Raw genomic sequence first — 14103 nt, 5'->3', positions numbered from 1 at the left:
TTTTCTCTCTCTGACATGTTGAGTGCACTTGTAATACCGTGTGTGTGTGTGTAGATGGGGTACGTGAGAGAATACATCCTGTGGGCGGCACAGAAGTCTCAGCTTCTGGCACATCAGTTCATCTGGAACATGAAGACCAACATCTACACAGACGAGGAGGGGCACCAGAAAGACCGTAAGCCATCTTCATCATCCTCAGATAAATGGATAGAGCTCCTCAGTGATGTTCGTTCTGTGTTTTCCAGCTGACATCGGGGAGCTTCTGGAGCATTTGGTTGAAGAGATCATCGGCTCTCTCTCGGGTCCAGCTAAAGACTTCTACCAGCGCGAGTTTGACTTCTTCAACAAGATCACCAATGTCTCAGCCATTATAAAGTAATAGAAACCTGGTTCATTTTGATTCAAACATGATTTTTTTCCCAGAGAAATACTAGTTTATGTTATCATATTGGACTAAAACTTACTGGCTTCGCTCACACAGGGTATAATGATCACTTTTTTGGGATTTCCCCCCCATGTTGTTACAACTGTGGTGTTCCCAGGTCAAAAATGACACATCTATAAAAAATGCTTATAAATCTCTGGTTGTCTATGTTATTGCTAAATACTTGATTAAACATTTTTTATCAACTTTATCAATCAGTTCCAAAAAGAAATACAAAACCTGTGCTAACTGAAAGAAAACAAGTTGATAAAAAGATTAAATCCAATATTTGATGATTTATAAGCAATTTAATAGGTTGGTCTTTTTTGACCAGGAACACCAAATTAGGACTTAAAGGTGCAATATGTAAGAATTTTGCAGTAAAATATCCAAAAACCACTAGGCCAGAGTTATATATTTTGTTCACTTGAGTACTTACAATATCCCAAATGTTTGCAACTATTTGTAAATCGTGAGAAAATTGCAATTTTACCCAAGGCTGTCAATTGCGTCATACCCGCGTTACCCTCGGTTTCCGGTTTATTTTGTAGAAACCATGGAAACACCAAAGACGCTTTAATATTTACATGTTTTAATAGACAAGGGAACAACTGTTTTGATATATTTATAGACAGAAAACAAATTATTGTTATATAGTTCAACACGTTTAGTCTTATTGTTTAAATCTAATTTTCTTGATTTTTTGCGAGTCTCATGCTTTACCATGCCTCAGAGAAAAACACTATTTTGTGAAGTAGCTAACATAGCATAATCAGATGCAGCTTTATTTTTAGCAACAGTAATACAGCATTTTCTCCATCATAAAATACGTTTTAAAATTAATTGCACACAATTTATCGACACAATCATCCAGCATTTAATATGATATTGTAAAATGGATCGATCTTACTGCAGTGTGTAACAGTGTCTCACAGCAGCCGCCGAGCGAACACACACAGTAACGTTATAACATCATTTTCAACACTCTCAAATGTATCTAATATGATAAACAGAGCTGCGTTACCTCATACTCATGACCGGAAAAGCGGAAGCGGCGTCGGCGACTGTGTCAGTGAAGTCCTGCTGCTCGTGAGGTGTGTGTTGATCAATCGCTCCAGCTCCTCGTTCAGCTCCACAACACTCGCTCCTGCTCTGCTTCACACTACAGTAACGTTAATAATCACATCCATGAACATGATTTCTTCCCGAGTCCAATCCTGATTATTTTGCACCGTCTGTTGAGGTGAAGACCACATGTCCCAAGATTCCACTCTCAAACTTGGTGTCATCAAACTACGCCTTTGTTTCGAATAGATCTCTAGCGGACAGAAAATATTACATATTGCACCTTTAAAGATCAATTCTATTGATTTTTATAAGAGTTATGTGGGTTTTATGTAATTTTTTGTTTGTTTTTATAATTCTTTTATGAGTCTTTTGATTTTGAAAACACATCTGAAGTCACTGAACGCACCTCTTGTTTTAGTCTCAAGATGGCGCTTTGTCCATTTTCTGTCTCATGTTTGGAGCTGAGATCTTCTCCATATTTCAGGCCCATTCCTAAAGGTGACGAGCGGAAGAGAGCGTGTCTGAGAGCCCTGTCCGATATCAAAGTCCAGCCAGGTTTGAATATCTCTCATCATCAGATCACATTGTTCTTGGCTGATATTACAACCACTTTTAGTGACTAAACCGTTCATTTGATGTTTCTCAGGCTGTTATCTGCCCAGTAACCCTGAGGCCATAGTCCTAGACATTGACTACAAATCTGGAACGCCAATGCAAAGGTACAATCAAACAAGCGCCCATATTATGCTATTTTAAAGCTTCATAATTTTGCTTTAGGTCTCCTGAAACAGATATACATGCATCCAAGGTCACTTTCTCATAATATCCACTGCAGCATCAGCTCTTTTCTCACAGTGCCTGAAACAGTTCGATCAAGGATTTGGTCTCTCTAAACCCCGCTCTGCTCTGATTGGTCAGATGGCCCAGTCTGTTGTGATTGGTCAGAAACCAAACGCTCATTAGCATATCTGAACTTCAGCTCCGGATCTCTCTCAGCATCTCTCTCTCATGATGCTGTTGGTTCATCAATCTCATGCTTTGGAAGCGCATTTGATGGGGTTTAGATGCACAATATAATCACGTGACTCTGTGTTTTCTCTCTCAGTGCTGCAAAAGCACCATACCTGGCCAAATTCAAGGTGAAACGCTGTGGAGTGAGTGAACTCGAGAAGGAGGGTATGCAAAAACCATCAAATACGTATGCAAGTAGATGATTAATCACGAATGCATAGCATAATAATAATAATAATAATTTTAGACATTTTAAGATGAAAGTCTGAGGGATTGCGGTGCCTTTTAAGCGCTCGAACACATCTAGTTTTACACTCTCTTGTGTGTTTTAGGTTTATTGTGTCGCTCGGACTCACTGGATGAAGCTCAAAGCGGAGAAGACGCTCAGAAGATCTGCTGGCAGGCAGCCATCTTTAAAGTTGGAGACGACTGCAGACAGGTATCAGTTTCACATTGACGTCTCATGTGCTTTGTTTTTGTCCCTTATAAACAGAAACATGTATGTAATATAAATCAACCGATGTTGACAATTTTTCGAAAACATTAACAAATGCATTGAATTTAAATATGCATTTTGTTTAAAGCACATTTAACAGATGTAATTAAGTGGAAAAGGTTTGGTTTAGTCCTTTTTCTAATTTCTTCCTCCAGGACATGTTGGCTTTGCAGATCATCGGTCTGTTTAAGAACATCTTCCAGCTGGTGGGACTCGACCTGTTTGTTTTTCCTTATAGGGTGGTAGCGACGGCACCAGGGGTGAGCCATTTTATTTTATTCCATTTTTTTTTTTTTTTTATTTATTTTTTTAATTAAAAAAATATATACATTAATGTTCATTTTGTATTTTATATGCTTTTAATTTATTTTAAATGTTTATTTTTTTTTTATTATTATAAAGGTTTTTATTTTAAAATTGTATTTTTATTTTATGTTTACTTCAATTTTATTTAAAACTTTTATTTAAAAATAATAAAAAATCAATAAATTCATAAATTATTCAAAATTTTATTTTAAAATAAAAATGTAAATAATGTTTAATTTTTTTTATATGGATAAATTTAGTTTTTGGTGTAACCGTCCTGTGTTCGTCCCGCAGTGTGGCGTCATCGAGTGCATCCCAGACTGTAAGTCCAGAGATCAGCTGGGACGACAGACAGATTTCGGGATGTACGATTATTTCCGTAACCAGTACGGAGACGAATCCACTCTGGCCTTCCAGAAGGTGAGAAAAGCCTCAGTCTCTTGTTTTTATTGAACACTGTTGATGTCAGTGTTTCTCAACCAGGAGTCCAGCGTCCACTAGAGGGCGTCAGGAAACTTCTGCATGAGGATTTAAAATCAGACAAAACACACTTTAAAATGAGCTAAAACAACTAAAAGGCTATTTATTTTCTTTTAATTTATTTCTTATTTTAATGTATTTCTTTTTTTATTGGCTTAAACAACTAAAAAGCTATTTATGTCCTATTTTAATTTATTGCTTAATTTAATTATTTATTTTTTCAATTTATTTCTTTTTATGAGCTAAAATTAATTAAATTAAAATAATAAATTATTTTTATTTGTTCATAAAAATAAATAATTACATATTATTTTAAAGTAATTATTTCTTTTTTATGAACTTAACCAAAAATCAATTTTTGTATTTTAATGTATTCCTTAATTTAATTATTTTTAGTTTAATTTATTTCTTTTGTATGAGCTAAAACTTAATTTATTTCTTATTTTAATGTATTTCTTTTTTATTGGCTTAAACAACTATTTGCTATTTTAAATGATTTCTTATTTTAATTTATCTCTTATTTTAATGTATTAAAATTTTTAATGAGCTTAAACCAACTAAAAAGCTATTAATTTCTTATTTTAAATTTATTTCTTTTTTATGGGCTTAAACAACTAAAAAGCAAATTATTGTGTTTTAATTTATTTCTTATTTTAATGTATTTCTTTTTTATTAAAAAACTATTTATATCCTATTTTAATTTATTGCTTAATTTAATTCTTAATTTATTTCTTTTTGTGAGCTAAAATCAATTAAATTAAAATAATAAATTTAATTATTTCTTATTTTTATTTATTTTTGAGCTAAAATTAATTAAATTAAAATAATAAATAATTAATTAAATTAAGAAAATAAATTATTTTTATTTGTTCATAAAAAGAAATAATTACTTATTATTTCAAAGTAATTATTTCTTTTTTTATGAACTTAACCAAAAATCTATTTATTTTCTTTTTTAATGTATTCCTTAATTTATTAATGTCTTATTTTAATGTATTTCTTTTTTTATAAGCTTAAACAACTAAAAAACTATATATTTGCAATTTTATATTTTTCTTTTTTTTCCTGTTTCTTTTCATGTATTTTGTGTATATACTTAATTATTTATTATTTTTTTTATTTTTGGAGATCCAGGATTTTGAAAGTGTGAAAGTTTTTTTTTTCTAGGCCTGGAAAAGTCATGTAAATTAAAATAATTGTTTTATATGTAACATATTTGATCAGGTACTGTAGAAATTGAGTAAAAAAAATCTTATTCTTAATTCTTATCCAATAAATCAACAATGACTGTAAAAGTCATGCAGATTCTCTAGTTAAAAAGAGTAAGAACCCTGAAAAATGGCTTTTTTTAATCTATATAATGTTATTTAATATTTATTTAATATTAGGAGTGCCCATCAATTAAAATAAGTTTTTAAAACTAAACTTAGGGCTAGGCAGCCTTCAAATATGGTTATACATTTACTTTAATGCATTTGCTTTTATCCGAAGCAAACCCGGCTGTGAAGGATGGAGTTGTGAAACAGTTTTCAGTGGTTGTTTTTGCTCCGTCTCTCTCTCGTGTCTCCTGCAGGCGAGGTATAACTTCATCAGGAGCATGGCTGCGTACAGTCTGCTGCTCTTCCTGCTGCAGATCAAGGACAGACACAACGGGAACATCATGCTGGACAGACAGGGACACCTCATCCACATCGGTGTGACTCAAACCATCATAAAGCTCTGTTCTGTGTTCATCACGCGTGTTTCTAACGTGTGCGTTCGCTCCTCAGACTTCGGCTTCATGTTTGAGAGTTCTCCGGGCGGGAATCTGGGCTGGGAGCCGGACATCAAACTGACGGACGAGATGGTGATGATCATGGGCGGGAAGATGGAGGCCACGCCCTTTAAGTGGTTCATGGAGATGTGTGTGCGCGGATACCTGGCCGTCAGGTGAGATGTGTGTGTGAATTATGTATTTTAATGTGTCTGTTAGAAACTGAGGAACTGAATGATCTCTGTTGCACTCTAGGCCGTACATGGATGCTGTGGTTGCCTTGGTTACGCTGATGTTGGATACAGGATTGCCCTGCTTCCGCGGTCAGACCATCAAACTGCTCAAGTGAGTTTAAAGCAACTTCAGTGGAGTTTTTAAGTACATGCAAATGTCAGATTTATATTGGAAAAATGATAAATCAAGCTATGGAAGAACCATTTTTTTAAATTGAAACACAAATCAATATACATTAACGTGTATTTGTTGTTATGAACACTTGAACACAGTTATAAATTTGAGGATTATTACGAATGCATCATCATAGATGTCAAGAACATCTCCAGAGACGCTTGAACAGGAACAGCAGGAGAACATGCATGCTTTGGTTTGTTGTGTGACGATCTGAAGTGAATCTTGTGTTGTAGGCAGCGTTTTAACCCTGGAGTGAGTGAGAAGGAAGCAGCGGCTTTTATCATCAAAGTCATTCAGAACTGCTTCCTGAGCAGCAGGTCAGTGTCTCACACACACACAAACACACTGAATGTACAGTAGGGGTGTAACGATACACAAAACTGTTTTGAAACAGTGGTTTACTGAACAAATGTTTGTCTTTAAATATATTCAATTAAATTATAACAAGGTGTCATAAGGATAAAAAAATGTATGCTTCTATAATATTAAAGGTTAACAACTGAGCCCAAACTATTAGCCTAAATTCAATCGCTTTTTATTTTTAGATAAAATAATCAACACTCAAACAACAAATTTTATGCTGCACAACCATCAAAACAGATTCATTTAAACATACATTAAATGATCAAAACAGATTAAGTCAAATATAATGAATATATTGGCTAATACAGTGCATATATTGAGCAAAAGAGTTCATTTCTCTGGCGAACTAACAGGCTGTGGACACTGAATGGCTTTTCTGAGGTAAATGACATTGTTTACGATCTGTTTTATTGACTTTCTGCCGTTGAAACACAAAATAAGCGATAACACGAGATATTATTATACGTTTCAGAAAGTTGTACTGTATCTTTCAACATACCTTTAGATCAGTTCATTCATGTTTATTCTGCAACTAGAGATCGATATAAAGTATTGATATATCGATGCTGACGTTGAGTATTGAAAGTATCGATACTCAAATTAAAATATCGATACTAAGGTGTGTTTTTTTTTTTTTTTTTTTTAACCAGTGATTTTGTTTAACAATGAATTTAATGCATAAAATATGCATTGGATTGGACAAATAACCTATGTAAGTGAATAATTTGTAGTAAAAGTATTTTCCTGCTCATCTGAACACACAAATGCTGCAAGTCAGAACCAATCGATCACAGAGCGTTCGCTCACTACCGACACTACATTCAAACAGCTGTAGGGCTGCGTTTAGTAAGGTAAGAAATCATTGATGCTTTTGGGAAACGCAGCCCAGAACAATGCTTAACAGAACACAGAAAAAATATAATATTATTATTTTTTATTTCACAATAAACAAAATGAAATAGCCTACATAGTTTGTGCAATTAGCCTACATTTATTTAAAATGAACTTTAAAAGTTCATATTGATGTTCTGTCAGAATACAAATGTTTAATTTAATGGGTGCAACATCCTGTCAATGGCAGTCCCTTATGAAAATGAACCATTACTACAGTGACCATAGTTCAGCTAGGCATATAGTAGGCTTATTTGTAGATTTTCCATACCAAGTAAACATTTTAACCATGTGCAAACAAAAATATAATCTAATATAATGTTAAGTGGGTATCATAACCCATTTTACTCTTAGTAATTCAATAATTGAATAAATGTTGCAATCTTTAAGTTCATATTAGAGGTATCGTATCGGTATCGATATCAGCGATATTGGCCTTGAAAGTATCTGTATCATATCGAAAACAAAATGAGTGGTATCACCCATTCCTATCTGTAACTAGTAGTCTTTTAAGGAGGAAGAGATGATCGCGTTCACTCACGCTCCGCGCCGGTTGAACTGAAGCGCCTGTACAGAGATCACGCCACATCAAAGCGCATCAAAACGACACTTTCTGTTTGAATTTTGCGATTTCGTGGACAGAATTTTAAGGATGACACTTAAAACGAAAGTAACAAAATGCAGAGTTTTGAATAATAGGAGGCCTTAATGTTGCAATGTAAGTGCACACGTGCACCGAACCGAAAGCCCTGTACCGAAACGGTTGTTTATTGTTTAGGGGTGTAACGAATACGTGTACTGATACACCCCTAAACATCCCCCGAGCGGTCATGGTACAGATGTCACGATTCGGTGCATACAGTCAGAAGACTGTGGCACGTGTGGTAATGCAACTGTGTTTAGTAACCGCCACAATAGGAAAAGGAGCATAAAAATCTGTCCCAAAACAAGGGGTTGAGTCTGAAATCGCCCCCTGTAACTTAATAGGGCGCTGTTTGAGCGGACAGCCATTTGTAGTGGCGTCCGAAACCGTAGTGGACGATAATGAGTGCTCATTCGTTATTTAAATGCATTCGAATGATTATTTAAACAGCAGGGACAAACAATGCAAAAACGGCACTCAGTGTCCAAATTCACTCACTCGTTTTCATTCAATCCTTCAAGTAGGCATGTGACGGTATCAAATTTTCATGTTGCGATTAATTGATTAAGCTTTTATCACGGTATACGGTATTATCACGATATTAAAATAAGTTGCAAAAACATTTTTGTCAGTTTAACAGGTTTAAGAACTCTTTTTGTAATAAAACAAAAACAACTCTGAAATTTTCAAACAGATTAAAATGCAAAAGAATTAGGCTATAAAGAACAACAGATAACACTTTACTCTATTTAATGCATTAACTAAGATTGAGCAATAGCTACATTTGTTACAGAAAGTGTTATTTTTTGTTTAGAAACACAACTGATCATTGTTAGTTTTATCTCAGGTCCATTAAATAAGTTATTTTGATTTTAGTAATGTTATTAAATAGTAACTAAGAAATTAACATTAATTAATAATAATTAATAGTATTTTTATTTTTATTTATTTTTATATTTTATTTTTAAGTATTTTATTGTCAGTTTAGTGATAATGAATTAACATGTTAACTAATGAAGCTGTATGTTTTCAAAGTTTTACTGAACAATAACAAATAATCAGAACATTTCTAATCATTAGGGAATGTTGTAGTCCAGATTAAAATATAAAAATGTTTAGGTTTGAAAATAAATATCCTTTTAAGTCTTTTTTAAGTATTCAGTATTTGGTGCTGTGATGAACAACACTGAGATTACAAAAAAATGAATGGCTGTTTGAAGCATTTTAAAAACTTCACCAGCGCAGTTGCTTTGTTTGCACGGTTTCCGTGGTAACCGCTGCATTTCTGCTGTTCCATCAGCGCCCTCTGATGTCAGAGAGTGAACGCGCACTTTCATTCAGCTCGTCTCCTTCACTGGTTCCGCCATGTGCTTCTCGTGCACGTTGGGATTGTTTACATCTGAGCGCGTGTCCTTTTGACGCAGAATACAGCGGTGTTGTGCATTTTATACGATTCATGGGTAAATTATTATTTACGGTATTCTGGAGCGCCGGCGATTACAATAACGTGCATATTCATTATCGCGATTTATCGCATTACCGAATATCAGCACAAGTCTACCTTCAAGTAGAGTAATATAGGGAATAGTGAACAAGGGTATAAGGGTTGATTTTGAACACAGCTAAGTGTTCAGATGCACACAAGAGCTTGTTAATAGCCTACTATATGCTGAGTTTCAGTGAATTTTTGTGACGCGCTCCACAAACTTCACGGAAAGGAAACTGGGACGGCAGAAAACGCATTCTGTTTTTCATGTCCGTGGGTTTAATCGACCCCAAATAGCATGATATTTAACCAGGGGAACCCCACTAAAAAGCAGATTTTACCCTTCCAGAATGCAAATTTGAGTAGCAATTGGGCGGGGTTTGTTGTAAAAACCTGGCAATCCTGATTCTACGCACCGACCCAAAACAAGGCTGCATCTGAGCACCTAGGCAATGACTTGTAAGGCAGCGTTTGTGCATGAAGGCACCTCACGAGACTGATTTCAGAGTTCAGTGATCTAACAGCACGAGCTTTGGTGAGAACTAAACAAATATTTAATAACTATAGTAGTCATTACTCGCTAGAAATGACATCAAAAGTGGAAATGTTGATCAAAAACGTACATTTACAGACAAACCGACCAGCAAACCAGCAAACACAACTTTCGGATGTCATCTTTATTTTTCTAGCTCAACTTTCACAGAATGGATAGCACAGAATTGTGGGATATCAAAGGCAGTGAAGCATACATCTATGCTTCTTTCAAAAATCGATCAGATGAAGGTATCTAAGGAAACACGAAGTGTAGATTCGGATGTGCCTTAATGCCTTCCTACCTTAACTTGTGTCCTCCAAAGGCAGCATTTACAGTTTTCGGTTCAGATGCACACTTCAGAGCATGCTAGTAGCATATATACACAGTTTTGCTTAATTTTTGTGACACGCTCCACAAACTTCACCGAAAGGATACCAGGACGGCAGAAAGCGGCTTCCTGTTTGTTTGCTTTATTTTACAAAAGAACAATGTTTGTTCAATGTAATGGTATGACCATAAATGAGAGTGTTTGAAGTTGTTTCCGCTGTTATAATGAGACTAAATCATTTGGCATTGTGCTGATTTGTGGTGGAAGTCTCACTACATTCTGTGATTTAAATATGTGTGTCCTGACAAAGAGAAGCCTCAGGTCTCCTCATTACCCCCTTAATGTACAGATATACACACATCACTCATGTGCTAATTGCATTGCATGTGATACTTAAAAGAATCATATATGAATTACATGAAATGTTTTTCATTTGTTCCAGGAGCAAAACGTATGACATGATCCAGTACTATCAGAACCAGATCCCGTACTGAAGGCCAGAGAAACCTGTGTGTGTGTGTGTGTGTGTGTGTGTGTGTGTGTGTGTTCTCCTCTCACTGTCACAGTCACAGTCTGGTGTGTTTCTGCACTTTATACACCTGACATGAGTTTGCATGGATTCATACGCACTTATATCAGCACTTATGAGACTCACAAGACTTTCTGCTGCATGATGATTTCAGTTATACTTGATTTTAAAGTCAATTTCGTGCCATTTTGAGTGATTTTGTTTGTGGCCTTTAATAATTTCCTGGCAAATCATGTCGTTGTTACAGCAGATGTGGACTAGAGACAAACGTCACATCTTAGAGGTGATAAATTAACGCACAAAAATCAGTATTTGGTTGATTTTATTTATTATCAGGCATTGGAGGAGAGATGTTTGAAGAGTTGAAATGTTTGCTATTCTGTGAATCTTGATTGTTTTGCGGCTCTGAATTTGTGTAATAATATTTGTGATTTTATGGTCACGTGACCTCTGATCAATCACTGCTTGTTTTGCAGTATGTGCCTGTTTATTGATCAGTCGATTGTGCAGTAAGTGACTAATCTTTGTACGCTCGTTTGTACGGTTGCATTAATTTTATCCTTCCTTTGGACTATTTATTCTGTCTGCGATATTTAATAAATGTCTACAACAATTGCACATTTGTAAAGCTTATTTACTGCCATTGAACATGTGATAATCGCAGATGTCAAAATGTAATGGTTTTTATTTAATTATTTTATTTTGCTGTTACCATATTACTCGTTTAGTCCTACTGTTAGTTAATTTACAAAATGCGTCAAAGACTGACACTATTTAAAATATCACTATTGAAATTGAGTTCCCCAGAGTTGAACACGATCAGATCTCTGCAGATAATCTATTGATTTATCTTTTGTTTGATAACTTTGCTTGGGCTTTAAATCAATTTCTGAATCTGAAATATCCAGGTGGTTGTTATATGTTTAGTTATTATTCTCATTAAATGTTTATATTATTCTATACACATGTTGCTCAAATCACTTAATTTGAATTTTCAATGCAACTTTAAAGTTCAGTATGCCACATATGAAGTAATAATATTAAAAATATAATGTCCCTGTTTTGTACATTTTGTCAGAAAATATTGAAATGAGATACAAGGAAATACACAAGCATAATCTGATGTGCGTCATGGAAAAACACTGTACTGAGTCATGAACCTGTTATGTGTTGTAACATGTTTTGAATAGGCAGTATCTAGGGTAGCGCCCTGTGTTTTACCTATTCTGATCTATTGTTAAATTTGTAAAATTTATATAATAAGATTTGTCAAACATTATAACAAAGACAAATGGGCAACACTATGTATTTCCACATCAAAAAGTGGAATGGAATTTATTTTAGGAGTTTTTAATAAAATCTAAACTTATAAGAGGATCTAAACTCAATAGTTAATAATTCAATTGGAAAGATAAACAGAAATCAGATATAGCAATCTCTGGTTTATAATGGTTTATCATTTTTTGCAAGGTTAACATTTACACTTTTTGTTGAAATGTTCTATTTTTTTATTTAAAATAAAATGAATTGTGAATAGAAGGCACTGTACAGAACCAACTTAAAAGTATTTTTTTTAAAGCACAAAAGTAGTGTTTATCAAAGTTACTGTATTTGCAATTTAATCTCGTCTAGTAGAATATAAAGTGTTTGCTGAAGTGTGTTGTTTCCTAAAACATATTTTGCTTGATGATTGATGGAAAGAAAAGAGAGTAGAAAGAGTTCAAACATCTTTCCTATAAATGTTTCTCTCTCTCTTTGATGAAAATGAAAGTAATTTTGTTGTTGGAATTTTCCACCTGACATCACTGACGGCCTATAAATGTAGAATGAGGTCTTTGAGAAACAAAAGTGGGCGTTTCTGAATTTGTGGGTGTTTTCAAACTGGTGGGTGTTTATAAATCTTACAATGAAAATGATCCACTTCACCCTACCCCACCCCACCCCACCCCTAAACCCTACCCACACACTGATGTGGGCAAATCGGGTGACTCTCAAAAACACCTCCCACACTGATCTTGTATAAATATTGAAGCACCTTGTGCACTCTCATTTCGGGCATACATCGAGAGGGAAAAGGAAGCCTGGCATACGCTGCCCCAACTACATACACAGAACCACGCTGAACCGACCGAACGAGTGCTTCAGGATGCTCTTCTTCGAGGCGTCGGCTCACATAGCCACGCTGCACCGACCCAAGGACCTCGGCCAGCTGCTTTCCTTCGGGCCGTCGGCTGACATAGCCACGCTGCACCGACCCAACAACCTCGGCCAGCTGCTTTCCTTCGGGGCGTCGGCTGACATAGCCACGCTGCACCGACCCAAGGACCTCGGCCAGCTGCTTTCCTTCGGGGCGTCGGCTGACATAGCCACGCTGCACCGACCCAACGACCTCGGCCAGCTGCTTTCCTTCGGGGCGTCGGCTGACATAGCCACGCTGCACCGACCCAACGACCTCGGCCAGCTGCTTTCCTTCGGGGCGTCGGCTCACATAGCCACGCTGCACCGACCCAAGGACCTCGGCCAGCTGCTTTCCTTCGGCTATACTCACCAATAGTCTGACTATAACCAATAACTATAATTTAATTTGAAATTAAAAAAAAATAGACACTTTTTTTTGTGTTTTTATTTACTCACCTTATTTACTTTATTTATTGACTGCCAGCTGCTCTTGCTCTTCTGCCAGCTGCTCTTCGAGACTGCACAGCCATGTTGAACCAATCCAGTGACCGCTGCCAGCTGGTCTTCTTCGAGGCGTCATAGCCATGTTGAACCGATCCAGTGACCGCTGCCAGCTGCTCTTCTTCGAGGCGTCATAGCCATGTTGAACCGATCCAGTAACCGCTGCCAGCTGCTCTTCTTCGAGGCGTCATAGCCATGTTGAACCGATCCAGTAACCGCTGCCAGCTGCTCTTCTTCGAGGCGTCATAGCCACGCTGCACCGACCCAACAACCTCGGCCAGCTGCTTTCCTTCGGGGCGTCGGCTGACATAGCCACGCTGCACCGACCCAACAACCTCGGCCAGCTGCTTTCCTTCGGGGCGTCGGCTGACATAGCCACGCTGCACCGACCCAACAACCTCGGCCAGCTGCTTTCCTTCGGGGCGTCGGCTCACATAGCCACGCTGCACCGACCCAACGACCTCGGCCAGCTGCTTTCCTTCGGGGCGTCGGCTGACATAGCCACGCTGCACCGACCCAACGACCTCGGCCAGCTGCTTTCCTTCGGGGCGTCGGCTCACATAGCCACGCTGCACCGACCCAACGACCTCGGCCAGCTGCTTTCCTTCGGCTATACTCACCAATAGTCTGACTATAACCAATAACTATAATTTAATTTGAAATAAAAAAAAAATAGACACTTTTTTTTGTGTTTTTATTT

At 36.5% G+C, this 14103-nt stretch overlaps 1 protein-coding gene across 7 annotated transcripts in view; it reads left to right on the top strand.

Annotated features, from left to right (window-relative positions):
- pi4kab (phosphatidylinositol 4-kinase, catalytic, alpha b) overlaps positions 1-10795 on the top strand; it is a 62488-nt gene extending 51693 nt beyond the window's left edge. For all 7 annotated transcript variants that reach the window (XM_067394285.1, XM_067394280.1, XM_067394284.1 and 4 more), the window contains 13 exons: positions 55-175; positions 246-375; positions 1977-2047; positions 2139-2211; positions 2598-2668; positions 2836-2942; positions 3155-3259; positions 3600-3725; positions 5359-5479; positions 5555-5714; positions 5794-5883; positions 6183-6266; positions 10638-10795. In XM_067394285.1, the coding sequence (XP_067250386.1) occupies positions 55-175; positions 246-375; positions 1977-2047; positions 2139-2211; positions 2598-2668; positions 2836-2942; positions 3155-3259; positions 3600-3725; positions 5359-5479; positions 5555-5714; positions 5794-5883; positions 6183-6266; positions 10638-10689 (1311 nt within the window). In that variant the 3' untranslated portion in view covers positions 10690-10795. The remainder of the gene's footprint in view (positions 1-54; positions 176-245; positions 376-1976; positions 2048-2138; positions 2212-2597; positions 2669-2835; positions 2943-3154; positions 3260-3599; positions 3726-5358; positions 5480-5554; positions 5715-5793; positions 5884-6182; positions 6267-10637) is intronic.
- The last annotated feature ends 3308 nt before the right edge of the window (positions 10796-14103 follow it).

This window comes from Chanodichthys erythropterus, chromosome 9 (genome assembly GCF_024489055.1).
Source record: "Chanodichthys erythropterus isolate Z2021 chromosome 9, ASM2448905v1, whole genome shotgun sequence".
Lineage (NCBI taxonomy): Eukaryota > Metazoa > Chordata > Actinopteri > Cypriniformes > Xenocyprididae > Chanodichthys > Chanodichthys erythropterus.
This window is presented reverse-complemented; position numbering and strand designations above follow the sequence as displayed.